Source organism: Phodopus roborovskii, unplaced genomic scaffold (assembly GCF_943737965.1).
Source record: "Phodopus roborovskii unplaced genomic scaffold, PHOROB, whole genome shotgun sequence".
Taxonomy (NCBI): Eukaryota; Metazoa; Chordata; class Mammalia; order Rodentia; family Cricetidae; genus Phodopus; species Phodopus roborovskii.
Window position 1 is genome coordinate 8,049,005 of NW_026126546.1, and position 23,642 is coordinate 8,072,646.

At 39.1% G+C, this 23,642-nt stretch overlaps 1 protein-coding gene across 4 annotated transcripts in view; it reads right to left on the bottom strand.

Annotated features, from left to right (window-relative positions):
- The window catches only part of Grk4 (G protein-coupled receptor kinase 4), a 64,544-nt gene that overhangs the window by 29,069 nt on the left and 11,833 nt on the right, over positions 1-23,642 (bottom strand). For all 4 annotated transcript variants that reach the window (XM_051200235.1, XM_051200236.1, XM_051200234.1 and 1 more), the window contains exons 5-6: positions 12,195-12,301; positions 1,035-1,127 (exon numbers count right to left, since the gene is read on the bottom strand). In XM_051200235.1, the coding sequence (XP_051056192.1) occupies positions 1,035-1,127; positions 12,195-12,301 (200 nt within the window). The remainder of the gene's footprint in view (positions 1-1,034; positions 1,128-12,194; positions 12,302-23,642) is intronic.

Here is a 23,642-nt window from a genome sequence, read left to right on the forward strand (position 1 = left end):
CCCCAGACTGAATATCTGCGCCTATCTTATATACTTCAAATGCTGGAATTAAAAGCACATGTTCCCAAGTGCTAAGATCACATTTGTGTGAGCTGTTTTCCCTTTTAGACTGGATCAGTTTCGTGTAGCGCAGTGTGGCCTTGAACTAACAGAGACCCATCTGCTTGTGTCTTGAGTCCTAGGATTAAAGGTGTGTGCCACCACTGCCTGGCTCTATGGCTAGCTGGTATGGCTGCTGGGATTAAAGGTGTGTATTACCATTGCCTGGCTCTATAGCTTAGGGTTAGCTTGGCTTTCTGTGCTCTCAGGCAAGCTTTAATAAATCATAAATAATACAGCACCACACACAGGTTCATAGGGAGTGATACTATTAGGAGATATGGCCTTGTTGGAATAGGTGTAGCCTTGTGGAGAAAGTGTGTTACTTGGAGTAGGCCCACTGTCGTTCTCTCTACCTGCTGCCTGATGATCCATCCAGATATAACAAACACTCTCAGCTACCTCTCCAGCACCATATCTGCCTGCATGCTGCCATGCTTCCCATCATGACAAAAATGGACAAAACCTCTGAACTGTAAGCCAGCCCCAATTAAATGTTTTCCTTTATAAGGGCTGACATGGTCTTGGCGTCCACAGCAATAGAAACCCTAAGACAGGGATGTGAGTATCTCTGTATAGAAAAGGGATCTATAGTTCATAGTGGTTAAGTTACTTGCCGAATGCTTCACAGCTAGCAAGAATCGGATCAGAGGCTTAGACTGCAAAGTTTCAACTGCATTGCATTACTATAAAGCCAAAATATGTTTTATTTTCTAAATGTGCCATGAGAGTTAACTACTATTTTAAAAAAGAGAAAAGGATCCACTGAATCAGAAGAAATTATATAATATTCCACTTGCTAAAGTTTTCCATATAAAATAGTACATACAACCTAAGATTCCCAGAAGCATTGTAACAGGTAGAAAACCGAACTAATAGCAAATAGTACGTATTGTGAAAAGTTAACTTTTATTTAGCATTAAATTAAAACCTACCTTTCTAGCCATTTCCATTGTAAAAATCGACCGAAGTATGTACTGTCTTGGTATTCTTCAAATGGTTTTCCACTCAAATACGTATAGACAATTCTAGAAAAAAAATTAAGGCAATTATATACATTTATCATGTAAGATTTAATATCTGTGTCATAGTTAAGAAGCATTCATTGAGAAAGGTGCTTTAATACACAATCCAGTATAAAGAATTTACCATTATAGAAGCCCATAGATACTGGTATCAGTGAACATAAAATATTTAAAAGAAATGGAATCCCTTTACTCTCTGAAAGTCGGAAGTTCTTTTTTATGTCGTGGACAAGATAAATAACAATTCAAGAAAGAGAGTGTATCAGTGATTGGCTAGAAAATGGTACAGTAATCAAGCACTGGGTAGCCATTAGGACCGAAGTTTGGATCCCCAGAAACCACGTTAAAATCCAGGGTTGGTTAGGTATTCTGAAATTCCCAGTACTTGGAAGGTAGACAGACAAGGGGATCAGGAATTCATAGATATCTTTGACTACATAATGAGATCAAGGTTAGCCTAGGATACCTGAGAACCTCTCTTAAAAGCTAGATTTTACAGCCTCAATGCTTAGGAGTATGTGTAGGGGAATAAAGACCAAAAGATCCTGAGGGGTTTGCTGGACAGTCAATCTAGCCAAAACAGCCATATCCATATTCAGGGAGAGATCCTGTTTCAAATAATAAGATGGACACTACTGAAGACAACACTCAGTATTGACCTCCAGTACTCACATGCACACACACACAAACACCTACATCTAACACACAAAAACACACACAAACACATACACACAAGACTATTGGAATAGGAAGATAATTTAAAAGGCATTCAAGATGTGTGCATGAGTGTGTATTTCAAGAGAAAGTCAACCTTTTCCCAATAAAACAAGTGTGTGTACATGTACAGCAATTTTCCTATGGTGGCAAATAATATATGTTACACCATCGTTTTTGAAATGTAAGTCACCTAATAAATTATTTTATGCTACACATTTGTGTGCATAATGTATGTATTGTGTATGCATGTGCATGTGGTACACTGACTGGCCACCAAACTCTTGGTTTCCACATCCTGAAGCTATATAGGCAAGAAGTCATATTGGGCTTTTATATGAGTATAAATTTATATGAGTATAAAAGTCCTCTTTCTTGAACAGCAAATGTTCTTCTTACCCACTGAACCATCTCCCTACACTACATTTTCTTTGAGAAATTGTATGAAATTAGCCCTGTCTCTTGGATTTATTTATAATTCTAGGAGTGATACAATTCTAACTTGGGGAACTTGGGATATGGTTCAGTGGTAGGGGGCTTACATCGCGTGTGTGCCATTCTGGGTTCAATCCCTAATACGACAAAAACAAGGGCAGGCACACTACTTTTAAGAGAACAAGGCAGTCAGAGGCATTGGGACAAAGCACAATCTACACAGATCACTTCTTTTTGGGGCTAGGAAATGATCTGGAGCCTTCTGAAGAAGGTGAGGTATGGATTGAAGCACTACAGAAGTTACCCAGATATTACAAAAAGGAAAGTATTAAAACACAGGCAAAGTCCAAATGGGAAAACGCTGTGGCTTGTTTGTGGAATTGGGGAAGAAGCTTTGTAAATTCTGCCTTGATTTCTTCTGAGCCAGTCACATGATTTCTGTTTTACTTTATTTTATTTTTAAAGAGGTAATTCATGTTTTTAATAATGAGGATCTCTCTGGGTACTGTGGCCTTCACAGGGGTGTGCACTGGCAAATCTGTATCTAGCACTGAGACATACTGTGCTTCTCTGAAACTTTCTTCATGAGAAGTTAGGAGGGTTCCCAGCCACAGGAGATATAATATTATTTTTCTCAAATGTGGTGGAATGTCTGTGTCTTATTTACTAAAAAAAAAAAATATATATATATAACCCACAAAACAAAACCTTTTCAGCCCCAGGCATTTTCAGAATGAGGAAGGGACACAGTGTCCTCATAGCTTCAGTCTGAATATTCCTCAGGAAGCTCTTTAGATCAGCCCTTGTTTTCCAGTGAGTTGGGGAGGCCTGCTCCCAACTCTAGGAAACACCCCTTAGATGTTACCTTCTCTCATGATTGAAATCTTTGCAAAAACTTTACAAACCAATATCCTTGAGGAATGTGTCCATCTGAGGGTGTCGGCTGATCTGTCCTCAAGAAACTCTTACGTTGAATAAATAAATGAAATTAACTCCCTTTAAAGTTCTGGTATCCCACTTACAATATTAAGACATACCAAATAAGATAAAGAGATTTGAATATATATTAAAGATCTTTAAAGGGCTCTGTGGGTGAAGGTGCCTGTTACCAAACCTGCTGACCTGAGTTTGATTCCTGGGCCCTACAGTATAAGGACAGAGATGACTCCTGTAACTTCTCATCTCTACATGTGTGTCATGATATGCACTTACTACACAAACACACACACACATAACAATAATTAATTTTATTTAATTTTTAAGTAATTACCAATAAATGAATTAGGAGCCAGGTGGTGGTAGCACCCACCTTTGATCCAAGCACTGAGGAGGCAGAGGCAAGGCAGTCAGATTTCTGTGAGTTCCAGGACAGCCTGAACTACAGAATGAGTTCCAGGACAGCCAGGGCTACTCAGAGAAACCCTGTCTTGAAAAAAACAAAAACAAAACAAAACAAAACAAACAAACAAAAAAAAAAAAAACCAGTAATAATGTAAATAGATTAGGGCTACATGCTGATAGATAGAAGAAGTTTTTCTGTCTGAACATCACATAGTGCTTGCATAAACAGATGCATACCACATCACTAGGTAAAACAATCACCATCATATGTGTGTACTCTGACAGTAACTGAAAGCCCTTACATGACACATGACTGTATACCAGCATGAGTCAAAATTGAAGTTATCACTCCTGTTTGCACAGTTACTGAAAATAGTCCCTCCTTCGGAGATGACCACCCTTTTCTCATTTCCACCCCTAACTTATGGCCTATCTCTAGAACTGGGGTGTAGTAGCATCTTGTTTCCTCAGTAGACTTGCAGTGGTGGCTGCATCCTAAGGGCATGGCTTCAGGTGTGCAGACATGACCTCTTACAAGGAAGAGGAAGGGTTGGCTCATTCTCACAGGAAGTAGTTGGAACTCTGGAAGAGTAGAGAATGCTTCTTCAGGAGCAGGAAGACTGCAGTGAATATCTACTATTAACTGTGTAAGTGCTTCCCTAATAAATACCTGTTTATCATTTATCTTGGGTCTTGTGGATTCATTTAAGCCCCACCTTCACTAGGGTATGGCTTCTTTATCATACAGCACTCTTTAACGAATGTAGTTTGGTGTCTGTATCTTCCCATCTACCAACACAGTTCAAATCAAGGTCCTCCAATGGCAGAGGGAGAGGAGAACTACCATACTGAGTTGAAGATTGTCAGGGATGGAGACCTAAGAGATGTCCACAATCTCTTCATTTAATATATTCTTCTCTGCCAAAGCACCTACAACATCAGTCACTCCTAAGCCTCAAACTCAGTCTCTCTACCTTTCAGGTGACACTGGTGATTTATTCCTCAACTTTGAGGTACGATTATTCAAACACACTTCAAAACCCCCAAAATCTGTGGATTCTACCATTGCACCCAGCCTCCTAAGCATCTCTCAATCTTACTCGTTTGTCTTCATTATTGTCCTCCTATATAGTCAAGGTTCTCTAGAGGAACAGAATCGATAGAATGAATATATGGGATGTATTAAGGTGGCAAATAGGTTTGTGGTCTGGCTTATTCATCAATAGCTGCCTATCAATGGAAAATCAAGACAACAGTAGTTGTTCAGTCTACAAGGCTGGATGTCTCATGTGGTCTTCAGCATACACTGGAATTCCAAAGAAATAGGCTCTAATGTGAAGAAATAAATTTGCCAGGGAGTGAAGGCAAGCAGGCAAAGAGCAAGAGCTTCCTTCTTCCATGTCCTTAATACAGGTTATCACCAGCATGGTGGTCCAGATTTAAGGTGAATCTTGCCACCTCAAAAAATCTGGATTTAGTGTGGATCATCCCATTTCAAATTATTTAAGTAAGAAAAATCCCTTACATATATACCCAACCACTTGGATTTTAGTTAATTACAGATGTAGACAAGTTGACAACCAAGAACAGCCATCACAAGTCCACCCATACCAACTTGACACACAATCATATCTCTTTATAACATAATTTCCAAAGGATACAATAACTAAGTCATGATTATGCCTAACATGTTACAACTATACCATGTATAATTGTGAACACATTATACATTTTAGTATATGTGGCAAAGTCACTTTGAGGGATAGTCTTTTAGTACTCAAAACTTAAATATGATTAACTGTTGGAACACAGTCTAAGAATGGAGTAATGCAAAGGAAATTCTGAGTGCTTATGAGAAAACTCCAAGAAAACAAGCCTTATGACCTGTTTCTTTAAAAATACACATATGTTCTTAGAATGTGCTTGCATGACCCTCCCAGGTGGAGCAGATAGGAGTTAGTTTACTTTAGATTATTCATTACAAATGACAATTTGTTATTTGTTTATATGTCTCTATGGGAAAGTATGCTGTCCCTTGTGATTAAATACCTTACTAATGTGATTCTTCTTTACCCCCAGAGTATAAATTGCCTGATATTCCGAATAAAATTGGCTATTGCATGAGACATTAGTCCACCTCATTTTTAGGCTCCATTTTCACATAAATAGCTACACAAACACATTCTTAACAAAACTTAAGAGAAACACTCATGTCCATTATAATCTTTGTTTTGAAACTGATTCTGTATTTCCTTCACCCTCAGCAAACACCCCAGCTGGTTTTGGATCTTTTCCTGGAGTGATTCATACCTCCATTACTAATGGGTTTGTGCCCTTTGTCATCCTGCCCGGATTGAGTTGTTGTGGTTCCCCATTGAGTTTAGTCACCGGACACGGTAGCACCAAGAGATTCCCTAAAGGATCTCCTGCATTCCAGACATAACCTTTCTTACCTCCATTATGTAACAAGGACCTCCGAGTTCCAGCCTCGGTGTCCTCTCAGGATCCAGGTCGTTTGCTTACAGCATGCGGGCAGGGCTGACTAAAAGAATCTGAGGGTGAAGGAAATGAATCAGCTCACACACCTATCATTCCTATGTCTCTTTATTCTTAAAAAAAAAAAAAAAAAAAAAAAAAAAAAAGTTGGTCTCTTCAAAAGTTCTCTCAGACACCACAAGATTTCCAGTTTATATACCCACATAGACACACTAAAAGGATACCAGGCATGCATATCTCAGGGCCAAGAAAGCAGATAAGACCTGACAAAAGCGGGTGCCTCATGTCTCAGAGGAGATGTGACTTGTAAAATGTCCAGGCAAAGCTTGAGAGGTGGGGAAGGGTTAATGGAGTAAGGGGCTATGATTTCTAAGAAGGGGTGTTAGTACATAAAGTTACATTTGTGTGGTTAGTTAAGAGAAGTTTGTAATTGATAAATGTAACAAATGAGGAAGAGATGCTGTAGTTGTGCTTTCTATGTACTTGGCTTTTGCTTTCAAAGCAGCTGGGAACATTGTTGTAGTAACCATGGCAACCTTTATAAGCTTTGGAAGGAAAATGGTTGACATTTGGTTCATATTAGCATTTTTGCCAAATGTTACCTGATTAAAAGGGACTTCTCAGTGCTACATCAAAGGGAAAAGCTAAAGCTATGTAGTGTAAGATCCATAGGCTGCTGCTTCCAACCTCAATGTAAGTGGTGGGGTCCTCTTATCGCTGACACCTCAGTGAGAGGGAATTTCCTTTCTCCAGGGCCTCTGAGAATTCAAGGCATCCCATATATATTCCATATATCATGATTACACAGCCAAATGAAGTCATCCTTCTGAATTTCCACAGATGTACGTGCCCAGTAGATGGAATATTTTCATGAGATAAACACATACAAGCAGTGGGAAACACACAAAGGCATTCTTAGGGAAAAGATGAAGTGAGCCATGAGAGAAATTCCAGACAGGAGCACCTGATTTCCATAGCCAATAATTCCATGGCTTTGCCAGGTGGAGTTTCCTACCACTCATGTTTTGGTTGGCCCCATGAATATTAGTTATACAGCTATATTTCTCATGACCCTTGACAATTATGGAGAAGCAATCCAATGGTAAGCAATCCAGATTCTTCACAGTAATATTGATCAATCACCCCTCCCAACACAGTTATTCCTTTCTTAGTCTGTTGGTTTAAGGACATTAGAAGACCAAAGACCAAGGGAAGTCTGAGCTTCCAGTTATGATAGGAGATGTCATTCTGTAAATATGTTTCTCTTATTGGTTAATGAAAAAATAGAAGTAAAAGAAATAGAGTAATAAAAAAGCCACATAAAAATGGAAAATACAGAGAGTCTGAATACTGTATGCTATTGTGCTGTCTTTAAATTGCTCAATTGCTAAGGAAGGAACAATAGCTATAATACATTTGATTATCAATGCTACACTTTATATATTTTTAAAATGCTTTGAATTCAAAAGGACAGGTTACTGGGAAAAAGAATTTCTATTTTTGTTTCCACAGAAAATGAAAAGCTGTGGATTCCTTCCAGACTAACATGGTTTGATCTATCAAGATTCCCTGAAACAGTGTCCCAGTTGGTCCAACATTCAAAACAGCTGGGACAAGGCAGCCTTGCAGACCACTACAGCCACATTTCTGTGTCTTCTTAAGATCCCCAAGACAGTGGCCCCTACTAGTAGGAAGCAGTTTGGAAAGAACAATGCCCAAATTCCCAAATATTGTCTATAAATGTTTGTTTTCATTTCAATGGGGTTGGTTATAAATGGTTAATGATCACAACCCATCTCTTTTTAAAGGTAAAAAGGAGATTATGATATAGATATGAATACTTTGTTTTGGAATGGATTTTCATTTATTGATACAAATTTAAGGTCAGTTTTGTGATATGTATATTTCTCCTCTTGTTTAGGTATTGTGTTTATATAGCTCATTTAAAACATAATGTATAATTAAGTACAGATTGTAGATAGTTACCTATGATAGTCAAAATTTATAGTTAGATTTTCTAGATGTATAGATATATATTTCAAATGGATAGGCATTCTTCAAACCTTTCAAAGACCTACAGAATATGGCATTTAAAATGGTTTAGGGTTGTTCTTAACAGTGAAGCACAACTACTCCTGGCAACACCACCTGCATCACAAAGGAAGATGGACATGAAAGAAACTCGTTATGGAGTTTACTCCCAATATGACAAGACTAGCCATTTGGACAAGAAACTTCTCTTGCCTGGACTGTTTGACTTTATGCTGTATAAATTGGACATGCAGGACCTACAGAAAAGTGACTGCTGAAACAAGATGGACATTGCTACAGAGTTCCTGCTTCATGGAAGAGTCTGCCGTCTGCAGGACACAGTGAAAAGTTACTGACAAACTGCCAATACAGGTGTACAGTTTAGTTTCCTGCTCTGCTGAGGAGTCTACCAGACACACTATGGCCTCTAGGTTGAAGATGGAACATTATATAAGAACTTCGGGTGACAGACCAGGCAGCAAGTTGTCTCTGTTATTTCTAGAGTTTATATACTATCCTGCTGTGGTCTTTGATGGAATTTAAGACAGATAGTTATGGTTATAGTTTTCCTTAGTTATGATTAAAGATAAATTACATATAGGACTTTAGACTCACAAGACAGGATAGATGATGGAATATTTTCTTTAATGAACTAAATATTGTTAACAATAGTTCTTATTTGATAAATGTTTTGTCATATATTCTACTATGTTAAAGTTAAAACCCTTCCTTTTATTTAGACAGGAAAGAGGGAATAATAGGAGATGTCATTCTGTAATTATGTTTCTCTTATTGGTTAATGAATAAAGCCCTGTTGGCCAATAGGAAAGCAAGATAGGCGGGACTAGGAGATAAGGAGGATTCTGGGAGATGTAGTAGAGGAGATTCACATGTAAAGTCTTGAAAGAAAAGGTCCAGACTCTCTCTCTGGTAAGATAAGACCACATGGAAACAGATTAATAGAAATGGGTTAATATTTAAGAAAGAATTAGCCAATAAGAAACACTAGTACTGGCCAACAGCTTTATATCTAATACAGTGTCTCTGTGTGTTATTTGGGGCTAACTTGGCAATAGGACCAGGCTGGCGGGAAAACTGCTTGTAACACAGTTCAATGGAGTATTTGTACTGTCTCCTGGAAGATGCTCTTCCCCCGCTGGAACCAAAACTTCTAAGCTAGTAGAACTTAAGGTCACAGGAATATGAAGCAAAAATGTTCCTAGTGAGTCACTAGGAGTGATAGTAAGCAGAACCATTCCCTTTTCTAATTCTTAATTCCTGTACCCATGAATCCTGGCTATGGGAGAAACTTATCATATATTGGATGTTGATTTAAAGCATACAGCACCTTCTCGAGAACCCTGCCCTAGTCCCTCAGACTACTATCTCCTAATTGCCTCTGTAATTGTGCCTTCAACAGGCCATTCCATCCTTCTATCAGGACAGTTGCTTCAGGATGGTAGAGACCATGGTAAGACAGTGGGTCCACTGTCTCACTTCTCTAGAAGTAAAATTTTTGGTCATAAATAATACTGTATGGTATGCCAAGATATTGATAAGCTATTCTGTAAATCCATGAATGGTAGTTTTAGCAGAAACAATATGTTCAGGAAAGGCAAATCAATAACCAGATTAAGTGCTTATCCCAGTAAAGATAAATTATCCTTTACAGAGAAAAAGTGTCCAATAAAGTCAACCTGCCACCAGGTCACTGTCTGGGCACCCTGGAGAACAGTGTCTTATCTTGGGCAGATCTGGCACTGAGCAGCAGCTGTAGCTAGGTCAGATTTGGTTAGTGAAAGTTCATGTTGTCAAGCCCATGCATAACCTCCATCTCTGCCATTAGGGCTACTTTGTTCTTGGAAAATGGTAGGGATGACTGGGGAAAGAGGCTGACTATCCACACAATAAGCCATCCTATCTACTTGATTAATGAACCCTTTCTCTGCTTAAGTCATCTTTGAATGAGCATTTACATGGGACACAAGTATCTTTATATCCTTCACTCATCTGTAGAGATTCGCATACTTTTTCCCAAATGTCTCTCTCACCAATTTTCCAATCATTATCAAAAATTTACGAGTCCCTGACTATCCAGTCAATCCACTGGCTATAGCCCATGAATTAGTGAAAAATTAAACATATGGCCATATCTCCCTGTGAACAAAATGTAGGACCATAGATACTGCCCAAAGTTCTGCCACTGGGAATATTGCCCTTTGCCAATATCTTTCAGAGATGTTCCAGAAATAGCTTCTGGGTGGTACCTGCAAAACATGCAGGGCCACCAGTAAACCAGGCCTTAGTCTACTCTTTTTCAGTCAACTGATCAGAGAGCACATGAGGCTAAAGGTGCATGTTTGGGAGTAAATGGCATTGTGATGGGAATAGAAACCATAGGTGTTTGGACACCTTCTTCATGTAACATTCTTGTGCCTTCAGGACCTGCCTGGATCCAACACATATATACCACATCCATTTGATAATGGATTGCAATGGGCATGGGCGGTGGTGATGGACCCTCAAAAGGCAGAGGCAGTGGGAGCTCTCAGTTCCAGGCCAGCCTAGTCTACAGAGCTAGTTTCAAGTCAGGCAGGGCTACAAAGAAAACCCTGTCTTATAATGGACTGCTGTTGTGTATATCCTAATTATAGGTTAGTGGGTCATATAACACCCAACTCATGTAGGGCAGCTCTTGCACATACTGTTCCCTCTCTCCAAGCGCTCTCTAAATTGTAGTGGGAGCAAAGATTTTGCTTTTGTTTTTGTTTTTCTGTTTTTTATTTTTGTTCTTCATTACTGGGTTTTGTTATTGTTTGCTCTTTTGGAGACAAGGCCTTTTAAAAGATTTATTTATTTAAATGTGCATTGGTATTTAGCCTGCATTTATATCTGTGTGAGAGAGCTAGGTCCCCTGGAACTGAAGGGTACACAGTGGTGAGCAGCCATGTGGATACTGGGAATTCAACACAGGTCCTCTGGAAGAGCAACCAGTGCTCTTAACTACTGAGCTGTCTCTCCAGCCCCCAGAGACAGGGTCTTAATATGTAGTCAAAGTCTGCCTCAGACCATGATCCTTCTGCCACTGCCCACTTCATACAGTGATGAACTACATCTGACCAAAGGAATCTTCAAACCACAATGAAAATGTCACTTACATATTCTCATAGCTCAGGACAAGCTTTTGCACATTCCTCCAGTTCTTAGTTTCCTTTCTGTGAGACTAGTGACTATCTACACAGCTACACAAAACACTTCCTTATTACCAGATTACTTCAGAAGCAATTTTTTTTCTGTGTTCATAAGAAAGCTGAATTTAGTAAGAAAAAAAGTCATACTTAAAAACTTCCCTGTCCATGTTGAAAAAAATCCAGATAAAATCTACTTTCAGCAAGACTAGAAAAATATATTTAGACTCTTTTCAAGCTAGACACAAGCACTTTAAAAAGCAGAAGAAAGATGGCCCACAGTTATCACAGAAATGCTGTGATATTGGAACTTGATACCAGGACCCTCTTCAGTGTGACATTTATGTACATGTGATCATTACCCTATACAAAATTACTGAAAGGGATCATCCTAATACAAATTACATACTAATTACTATCCTATAAGAACTCACCTTGTTAAACCCCCCCCCCAAAAAAAAGAGTTCAAAAGTTGGTGGCTCAAGCCTTTTGGCAGATCTCTGAGTTTAAGGCCAGTCTGGTCTACAAAAAGTGAGTGAAGGAACAGCCAGGACTATTAGCAGAAAAACTCTGCGTCTAAAGAAAAAAAAAACTCAACTCATGAAAAAACAAAACAAAACAAAACAAAACTTCCTGTCATCTTCTATCTTTGGGTTACCAATAGATAATATGTACACAAGCTAGGTGTAGCATATAACATATGCTTACCATCCCAGAACTTCAGACAGAGGGGCAAAAGGATCAGAAATTCAAGGCTAACTTTAGCTTACAAAGTGAGTTTGAGGCCCACTTGGGCTATATAAGAACCTGTCTCAACAAACTAAAACACCCACAATACATGCAAGGCCGAGCATAGAACACTTACCTAGTGCACTCCTCGAAAACATTCTTACAGGAGGAATTCCCCTTCAGATTCGTTTTACATTCTTTCACAACAGCTAGAGGTATCTCTGGTAAGTGGACTTCTGACTTCTAAATATTGTACAAACCGAATATATGACAATTAGTTTTTTCACAGTTTACCAATCATACAAAGAATCCAAAGCCAACTAAAAATTTTTAAATATATGAAATACGTCTAAGTACCACCCCAGTACCACTCTCCAGCATTCAGCCTGCTTCCTGCTTTCTAGATCTGTTCTTATAAACTCAACTGTATAGAACAGAAAACAGGATCTCAAAGAAGTTACACACCCACATCTACTGCCATATCACTCTTGTTAGCCATAAATAAGAACAGCAGTGTTTGGGATATAGTTGATAGGTAGAATATTTGTCTAGCATGCAGCTAGGTTTAGGTTTAGTCCCCAGGACTGCACAAGCCTAGCATGAAAAACAAACAGCCCATGTCCATGAATGGATGGCTGGATAGAGATAAAAGAAAAGAATTTTATGTTGTGTATGTATGGGTACCATGTGTGCAGTGCTAACAGAAATCAAAGAGGGCATCAAATCCCCCAAAACTGGAGTTATGACAGTTGTGAACCATCACATGGGCACTGAGAGTCGAACCCAGGTCCTCTCGAAGACTGTCAGTGCTCTTAACCAATGGGTCACCTCTCTAGCCCAAGAAAAAACTTTTAAAAAGGATATTCTTGGGCTAAGGACATAGCCCAGTGGTATAATACTTGCCCTGAGTTCAATCCCTAGCAATGAAAAGTTAATTAACGTTAAAACATTAGAAAAGCAATTTTGACTCATTCTACAACATGGATGATTATTAAGGACATTACATTGGATAAAATAAGCCAATCCCAAAATAATTAATTTCACCTATGGATTATATGTGGGTAGTAAAACTGAAAATGGTTTAAAGTAGAAGAGTGATTAATATGTGTGGGACAGAAAGCAGATCAGACCACTGATGTCCATGCTTTCCTTCTGCAAGATAAAGGTTCTAGATATTGTTTATATAACAGGGTAAATGTACTTCACATTACTGAACTATGTACACACAGAAACAGATACCACACATTCTGGTTACAGGACACGGAGAAATGAAGTTGATACTGACCAGAAAGCTTCCACCTGACTAATATGCTTTCACAGTAGCAGAAGGTACAGGTAAGCTTCTCAGAGAGAAAGTTACACACAATCTTAGCAAATTGTAAATGCTGTGAGCTACAACAATGAACAGCATAATAAGGTATATCCATGGGTGAAATAGTATCACCTCCACAGGCACCATGAACACAGTTGGTATACAGATATACATGCAGACAACACACACACACACACACACACACACACACACACACACACACACACACACACACAATATAATTTTAGGGCTGCAAAGATAGCTCAGCTGATGGGGATGTCCTTCTGTATATATGTTTCTCTTATTGGTTGATGAATAAAACACTGTATGACCAATGAGACAGGAAGATAGGCGAGACTGGGAAATGAGAATTCTGGGAAAGGTAGGCAGGAGAGCCTGCCAGAGACCAGACGACATGTAGCCACCAAAGGAGATAAAGGTCTGGGCATTCTCCACTAAGCCAAGACCATGTGGAAATACATAGATTTATAGAAATGGGTTAATAATTAAGGCAGAGCTAGCTAATAAGAACCCCTAGTCATCGGCCAGCCATGTTATAATTAATATAGCATCTGTGTGCTTATTTGGCAGTAAGAAAGGCAGCGGGACCTGATGGTAAGGAAAACCACCAGCAACAGCTCAGCAGTAAAAAGCATGCTCTTACAGAGGACCCTGTTTTGATTCCCAGAACTCACATGATGACTCACAAACACCCCAACTAATGTTGCAAGAGGTACAACACTCTCTTCTGAATGTGTGCACCATACAGGCAAAACACTTAAATACATCAAACAAATGTGACTTTATTTTTAATTTCAGGGTTTGTATTGTGAGTCATAAACGTTCCTTACAGTCTGATAACTAGAATATGTAATAAAGAAAGCTGTATACTTTTGGCCATTTTGTTTTGGTCAACATCCATTTGGAGTTTACTTTTTACTTGTGGTGTGAGGCAAGAGCACCATTCTTCTTCTTTTTAACATGTGGATTTCTACTTATTCCAGGATCATTTGTTGAAAAGACTATGACTTCTCGTTCTGGGTGGTCTTGGTGGCCTTACAATAAGTCAATTGACTATAAGCTTATTGGTTTACTTCTGATTCTCATTATATGCCACTGACTTGTGTATCTATTCTTAAAGAACCACAACGTCAGCCCGGTGGTGGTGGCGCAGGCCTTTAATCCCAGCACTCGGGAGGCAGAGGCAGGCAGATCTCTGTGAGTTCAAGACCAGCCTGGTCTACAAGACCTAGTTCCAGGGCAGCCTCCAAAACCACAGAGAAACCAAAAAAAAAAAAAAAAAAAAAAAGAACCACAATGTCTTGATTATTGTAACTCTGCGGTTACGAGTGTGAATTCTCCCCCTGCCACCCCGCAGGAATACCACAATTATTTGGGGGCCCTTTAAATATACATATGGAGCCTAGACTCGGTTTACTTTTTTCTACAAAAGAAGCAAATCAATTTTATGGGGAATATATTGAAAACATATAGCAATTTCCTGAGTATGACCATGTTAGCAATATTGTTTTTTGAGACATGATACATGAACATTTTTCAATGTTTCATTGTTAAATATATAAATGTATTTATTCTGCTGTATCTAAGCATTTTAATTATTTTGATGAAAATATAAATGGAGAGGAAGGGAGGTAGGAGAAAAGGGAGGGGAGAAGAGGAGGGAGAAGAACATGAAGGATCAGGAAGATTGAGTTGGGGGATAAATAGAGGAGAATAAGAAAAGACATACCAAAATAGAGGGAGCCATTATAGCATTAAAGAGAAATCTGGCACTAAGAAAATGTCCAAAAATCTACAAAGATTACATGAGCTAAGAATCTAAGCAATGCGGGATGGGGATACCTTAAATGCCCTTCCCCTATGAGACTGATGACTACCTTAACTGCCATCCTAAAGCCTTCATCCAGTAGCTGCTGGAAGCAGAAGCAGAGAACCACAGACAAGCACTGAACTGAACCCCTAGAATCCAGTTTCAGGGAGGAAGGAGTGATGAACAAAATGGTCAAGACCATTCTGGGGAAACCCACAGAAACAGCTGACCTGAGCAAGTGGGAGCTCATGGACCCCAGCCAGACAGCTGGGAACCAGCATAGGACTGAACCAGGCCCCTGAACTTGGGTGACAGTTAGGAGGCCTGAGCAGTTTATGGGGCCTCTTGTGGTGGAACCAGCATTTATTCCTAGTGCACATATGAATTTTGGGAGCCCATTCCCCCATGGAGGGATACTCTCTCAGCCTATATAGTACCTACGAACCTTGCCAATCTCATTTATTAGCTCTAGCAATGTTTCTTATTTGTGTTTACGTCAATTCCTCAGAATTTTCTATATACAAGATGACATCACCTCGCTGGGCAGAGGTGGCAGGTGTGTGAGGCAGGATGTGTGAGTTTAGAGGCAGCCTGGTCTATGGAGTGCATTCCAAGACTGGCAGGGCTACGCAGAGAAACCCTGTCTCAAACAACAACAAAAATCCTAGTTTGTTCAATGCTTTTATTATAAAAGATGCAGATTACTATCAATTCTGTTTCTATGCCTGATTTAAGTATCTATGTAGAAAAGGGTTATATATCGATTCTGAAAGGAAAATTGAGACTTTTCCAATTAACAGGAATGAACTCAACACAAATTATAGTACCTTTTACTAATGCTAAAAGTCCTCATTATGAGCAGAAAATGAACACGGATAAAGAGCTTGCAATTTTCTGGGAGAAATCAATGGCAAATATCCCAAATGCAAGAGACTTCAATTTATAAAAAGAACCAATTGGTCCTTCCTCACACTGTGTGGGAGACACCAATGTCTGGAGCCCCTACATTCTGATGCAAATAAATCAGGAAAGACAGGTTATAAGTTAGGGAACGTAAGTAAAGCAGCTCAAAGTCCTTATAAATCCAATCAAAAGTCAGAATTGTATAACATTCTCATGGTATAAAATTAACTTTTGTTTAAATTTCAGGAAATAAAAATCATGACTTATATATAACATAGATCCCATACAGGCCCACCAGGCTCACTAGCACAAGGTAGGTAGTGATGAAATTGATCAGCTATTGGTAGGAAATGTACTAGAAGCCTTAGAATTTCATAAGAAACACCAAGTTAATAGCAAAGGTTTAAAGAAAGATGTTTTTCTATCACTTGGCAAGAAGCCAAGGAAATTATAAGAAAATGTTCTACTTGTTCCCTGCAGGAAGTATCCTTAAGGGTACTCAAAAAAAAAAAAAAAAAAAAATGAAATTTGGCAAATGAATGTGTTTCATTTTGAGGAGCTTACAAAATTAATGTATGTGAACCATACCACAGATATTCAGGATTTCAATGGGCAACTGCATTGAGTTTTAAAAAGGCTGATTCTATAATCACACACTTATTAGAGGTTATGGCCATTAACAGAATACCTGTACAAATTGACTGACAATTTTTTCAACATATGTCTCCAGTAAAATGAATTTTTTTTCACATTACAACATAAAGCACATTATAGGTATACCACATGATCCTACAAGACAAGAAGTTATAGAAAGATGTAAATGCACTTTAAAATATATGTTTAATAAATAGAAAAGTATATTAAGACTTTTAGAGATAGATTGCACAGTGCTTTATTAACTTTAAATTTTAAATGATAATGAAAAAGGAACTACAGAGAGACATTGGATAATAGAAAAAAAATCTCTGAACTAAATCGGCCTATATATTTTAAAGATGTGTTAATGTCAGAATGGAAACCAGGATATGTGTTATGTTGGGGGAGCAGTTTTGCTTCCACAGAAAAAAAGCAATGGGTACCATCAAAATTGATAAAGATTTGATTCGATAATGAGAGATTTCTTGGTTAGGAAAGGCAACAGTTCATCAAACAGTGGCAATTCACCCTGGCAAAAAGGAAAACTCCTCAAAGTTAAGGCTGGGGCAAGCTTTTATTTTTGTCTCTCTGGGAGAATAAAAGCATACAACTAAGGAATCTGAAGACCTTTAGACAAATGAAGCACCTGCTTCATTTCATCCAGAAATTAAAAAAAAAAAAAGTCCCAAGAAAAGGAGTAAATTGGCCTCATAGTATAGCACACTTCCAACAAGATAAAATTTCATAGATCTTTCAAAATATGTTTGCTTTTCTCTAAAGACATGTTAGGCATATGGTCTTTATGTAGTTCCAATTCAATTAAAAACTAAAACTGGCTTTGGAATCGGGCGGTGGCTCTCTCCTCTACATCCAAGCATGTTTGATAAAAGAAAATACAAAGTTTCTGTCTTATGTCAGAAGAGGCACCTGGTATGGAAAAGAAAAAAACCAAAATCTGGGGACTATGATATTATCATCAATTTCATATCCCTTGGATTTATTTTAACACTTTAATAAAACTTTTCTTAAGTTATAAATATTATTTTAAAATTTCTAAGATCAATACACACACACATACACATTTATGTTGTGATATTAAAGGCCTTATAGAATACTAACTAATGCTAACCTTAGGCTTCATGTAGCTTCCGGCACGTGATTTTGGGCTTGACTCTAAAGCAGGTATTTAGAAATTAAACCTGTGTATCCTGGATGTATTTAACAGTCCTTTAATCTCTCCTAGATCTGCTGCATATTGAAAAACTTTAGTTTGCAGAGCAAGGATGTAGGAAAGAAAAAGGAAAATAGTTCTTGCAAGCAGAATATAGAAAATCACACAGAATGGACATGGACATGGACATGGGTGAAAAGATCAGGAATTATGAGAACAAGAAAGGTTACTATGGTGATGGGGCTCGTGGTTATATGCTAGGCTGATCTTGCTAAATAGGGCTAGTTACTGAATCATCAAACCTTTGTGGAATAACTGAAGGCTCTACATGTACAGCCAAGAGAAAGCCAGAGTAAAGAAGTTTCTCACAGGTCTTGGCCCATCACAAGGAAATAGACTCCAACCCTGAAACAAATGGTTCCAGATGAACAGCCCTGTCTGGGTCATACCTGGCCAATGGACAGTCTGGGGACTTTCCAAATCATTCTATGGTTTTTCCCTTGAAGAACAGTTCATACCTGGGTGATCTCTCAAACATAAGATCATACTTTGTAATCAATCACCTTGTGCCCCATGCATGTATGCTGACTTGCGGCTTGTCTCTATAAAAAGGAGCCTGAACCCTTTGGGGGTGTGCAGCTTTCCCCGAGATTGTTGTCACCCGAGTGCACTCGTTCAATAAACACCTCTTGCTTGTTGCATCTCCTGGTTTTGGTGTTTGTGTCACAGGGCTCTCCCATTGGCCCATCAGGACCCCGGAATTTGGGTCTTACAATATGACATTTAAAACGTTGATTTTTCTGTAGTGAATAATGAACATTCCTAACAGCAACCTTTGAAGTCTCCAAAAAATGATGGGGCCCCACAATTCCACCTGGACTGTGGTAATGACACTAAGCTAACAAAGAACATCCAAAGATCAGCTATGGAATACAAACTGCTCAGGGCAATTTCAAGACAGTTAAGATGATGCAGCCTCATACACTACTCCAGCCAGGACATCAGATAGCCTTGCATTATCCCATCACACCAAGACTGGACAACAGCTAGATTCCCCAGGATTTGGCTACTATTGCAATTTTCTCAGGGTCCCATGTGAACAGGAAACAGTCTAGAAAACATAATACCCACATTCACAGGAGGTGGGGTGGATGGTTTTTGGTCGTTCAGTGGATTATGGATGTTTGTCATTGTTTAGAGGTGTTGGTTGCAAGTTGTTACTGGTCTTGGTCGAGCAAAGGTTAGATTCAGAGATTTCTTTCTAAAAAAGGGGGGAATGTAAGGATGATGGGGGGGAAGTATATTATTGAATCTCCTTTAATTCAAAAAGCAACTTATTAATCTCAAAAAAATATACTAGCCTGGATTTTTCTATATTGTAACAAATTTAAAGTTATTCTGCTATACTATAAATGTTTTTATTTTTGTTTAAAGTATTGTATCTGTGTAGCTTGCTTAATGTAAAGTTTTAGTCCTTATGTTAGGTATGTTTTCCAGGTCATACAGAGATGTATTTTAGATAAACATCTAAAGTGATCTTCAAACACTTCAAAGATTAAAATATTTTAATAAATAAGGCTTTTCTTGACAATGAGCCATATGTGCTCCAAGTGGCACATTTCTACTACACAAAAAGGATACTGGGCACTAAAGAACCTCCATATGGAACTTTCTTTCTGACAAAAGCTAGCTGTTTGGGCAAGAAGCTGCCCTTGCCTCAACTGCTGACAGTATGCTGCCCAAACTGGACAAAGACACAAAGGAAATTTTACTGCTGAACTTTGCCAAGACAGGGTAAGACAGTCCTGCAAAGTTTCCTGCTTCTCAGAAATATCTGTCAGATATTCTAGGCCTGTAGGACAAGTTGGATATGCCAACATCACTGAGAAACCTTGTGAGTGCCCATAAAGATGGCTTCAGTCTATCTTGGCACAAGGACAGAGAGTTCAAAACTGTCCTCAGCAAGTCGTAAGACCTGAAGGTCAAAGGTGTGGCTACAGTAGGATGTTTGGCTGTCTTATTCTAAATAACAACAGACCTGAATCTGAGGTGTGGCTACTCCTGATCCTCAAGGCTAGGGAACAAGAAGTTGGAGCTAAGGTGTGGTTTACTGAACCCTTAGAATAAGTGAGGAAGAAAAATCTGTTCCCTATACATGATACTGTGTTCCCCTTTTTTGGATAAGGTGTATAAGAGTGTTGAAAAATAAACTCGTGGCATTTCAGTATTGACTGATCTGCCCTCCTGACCTTTATTCTGTCTGCCTTTTCTTTATTGTCTATAACTAGACTTTCCCTCATCCACACTCTCTCACTCAGGTACAAACTTCTTTCCCTCTTCTACACTCCCCCACTCAGGTACGGACTTGGGGCTGCTGAGCTGGCTCCAATTGCAGCCCCACAAAGACCGCTCCCGACAAAACCTAGGGTTACTGTCCAGGTATCCAGCTGTCGCTGGCATTTCTTATAATTTTGGATGTTGCTTGCTCTGCACTTCCTGTTTACTCAGGTAATATTATATCCTTCTCAGGTCTTTGATGGTGTTGAAGACTAGTTACAGTGCTCCTTAATTATGGTAGAAAGTAAATTAGTTATGTAACTTTGGACTCATCAGGAAATGACACTAATGGAGTATTTTCTCTAAATTTACCAAACACATTATGAATGTATTTATTATTGCTCTTCTTATAATAACCTTTCCTTTCTATTTAGACAATACCTGACAATCATTATATATAGCTTTACTATGTTAGGTTTAGAGCCTTTCCTTTTTAATTAGACAAAAAGGGGGAAATGTTACAGGAATTTGTCTGTGTTGTAGTCTGATGTCCAATGGAATACGGTCTTGTTTCAAGAGGTGGGCTTCGCATTCAGCTGATGGGAATGTTTCATAAAGTTTCTTGAACAACTCAGGAGAAGGGGAGAGCCTCAGATGAGGAGGAGGTGGGGCCACATAATTTCTAAAACTTTTCAAGCTGGAAATTGGATGCTGGTGATGTGTCATGATCACTTGTGGTTTTCTCAGGTTTATATCCTAATATTCATCCCCAAGTTTTATATTTTAATAAATGATCAAAGAAATCATAATAACTGGTAGCCATGTAGGTGTTACAAGCACTTTCCCGCCAGCACTGATCACAGGGCCACATCAGTCCCAAAATAACACAGAGACTCATTAGTTTAAAAGCTGTTGGACAATGGCTAGAGTTTCTTATTGGCTAACTTTGTCTTTAAATATTGTCATTTCTATCAATCTAAGTGTTTCCACATGGTCTTATCTTACCAGAGAGAGGGTCTGGACCTCTTACTTCTCTCATGTCCTACATCTTGACTTCTCTCTACTACATCTCCCAGAATCTTCTTTGTCTCCTAGTCCCACTTATCTTGTTTTCCTATTGGCCATCAGGGCTTTATTCATTAACCAATAAAAAAAAAAAAAAAAAAACATTTACAGAATGATATCTCCCATCATGTAGGTGTCCAAGAGCCATGTTGATTTGGGTCACCTATGCTGCCATCCAGGGTCACGGTGTCATCTTGGCCCAGGCTGCTGCTGAGGGCCATGCCTGATCATGGCCCTGCAGCCACAGTATGAATCGATGTCTGTGGTTCCTGTTGCAACCAAGGGCTATGAGGTTTCCTATGGTCTAACTGGCCACCTGGAACCATATTGGTACCCAGGGACCATGTTGCATCCAAGGCCATACAGATCTAAGTGGCACATACTGCTATCCAGTGCTATGATGACTTCTGTGCCAGAGCTACAGCTGGGGGTCATGTCCAGATCCATGACCCTACTGCAGCCAGGGTCTGTCTTGATGTCTGTGGCTCTTGTTGCCATGAAATCCATGTGGATTCCTGGGGTCTGGGCTGCCACCTGGGGCCATGTTGGTGTCCGAGGGCCACGCAGCTGCTGAGGCCGTGATGGTCTGGGTAGCCTGTGCCATCACCTGGGGCCATGTTGATGTCTAGTCCCAGGCTTCTGCCACCAAAGCTGCTGCCGAGGACCATGTCTGGGTCATACCACAGCCAGAGTCTGTGTTGAAGTCTGTGGCCCATATTGCCACTGAGTGTCATGTGGATGCCCAGGGTCAGGTCAGCTACCTGAGTCGATTCCCTCTTCTAGTTTCAGTGGGCCACTGCATACAAGTTGTGTACAAATATACATGTAGGCAAAACTCATTTACACATAAAAAAATAAGGGGCTGTAGAGATGGCTTAGCACTGAGTTCTTCCACGGGACCCAGGTTTAGGTCCCACAACCCACATGACAACTCACAGCCATCTGTAACTTCAGTTTTAGGGGATCTGACACCCTTTTCTAGCCTCCATGGACATTGCAAATACATGGTATACAACAAACCATGGTCTGCAACATAGTGTAAAAAAACATTCATGCCACTAAATGGTGGCCCACACCTTTAATCCCAACACTTGGGAGGCAGAGGCAGGCGGATCTCTGAGAATTCGAGGCCAGCCTGGCCTACAGAGTAAGTTCCAGAACAGCTAGGGCTATACAGTGAAACCCTGTCTTGAGCCCCCCCCTCAAAAAAATTCATATAAAACAAAAATAAAATCTCAAAAATAAATTTTAAAAATGTTAATGTTTTAAAAAAGGTAGAAGAACAATCAAGGAAGATTCCTAACATCAACCCCATACTTCTACATGCACATGAACACATGTACACTGATACCCAAGCACATACATACACACATACACATACCACACAAATACATGAAAAAGGGAATAAAAGGAAGTTCACAAACATCTTTCACCAAATGCTGTAGTTTATCTTATCTCTCTAAAACTCATGTTGAGATTTAACTGGCATTTCAATGACATTGGGATATAGAATCTTTAAGAAATATTTAGGTTATGAATACAGAACCCTTCTAAAAGGATTAATGTCTTTCTAGAGCAGTTCTCAACCTTCCTAATACTGTAACACTTTAATATAGTTCCTCATAAACCCTAAAATTATTTCTGTTGCTGCTTCGTAAGTGTAATTTTGCTACTGTCATGAATCATAATGTAAAATATCTGATATTTCCAACGGTCTTAGGCGACTCCTGTGAAAGGGGTGTATGACCCCTGTCCTGAAGGAACATGATCCATAGATTTTGAGAACCACTGGTCTAGAGAGTAGGCTTGTCCCTTCTTACATTCTTGTTTTGCACTCCTGTATATCTTTTATCCTTTTTTGTTATTTTTTGAGTCAGAGTCTCAGGATTTAGTCCTGAATGGCCTGGTAAAACTCACTATGTAGACCAAGCTGGCCTCAAACAAAAATCCACATGCTTCTGCTTCCTGAGTGCTGGGATTAAGGATGTGCATCACCATACCTGGCCCAAACTCTGTTCATCTTTATGGGGTACATTATAGCAATTCAATGTCTCTATAGCAATGTGTATTCATCAGAGTAATAGGAATGTCTATCTCTCATTTCTATCTAACCATTATTGATGTAGCCTGAGAATTTCATACTCTTCTAGTCACTTTGAACATATCAGGATGTTTCAAATAATAATTACCCTACTGTGTTAAAGGAGAATCAGAATTAATTTCCCCTTCTTTATTTTTTATTACGTCTTATTCAAGTTTTTCTGTACCCATTCCCCCCTATTTTCTACAAGGCTGATGTTGTGTTTTGGTTTCACAAATCAGCCCCTGTCCTTCTCCCAAATGATACCTCAATCTCTACATGTTTGACCCTGGCCCCAATATCTACTAG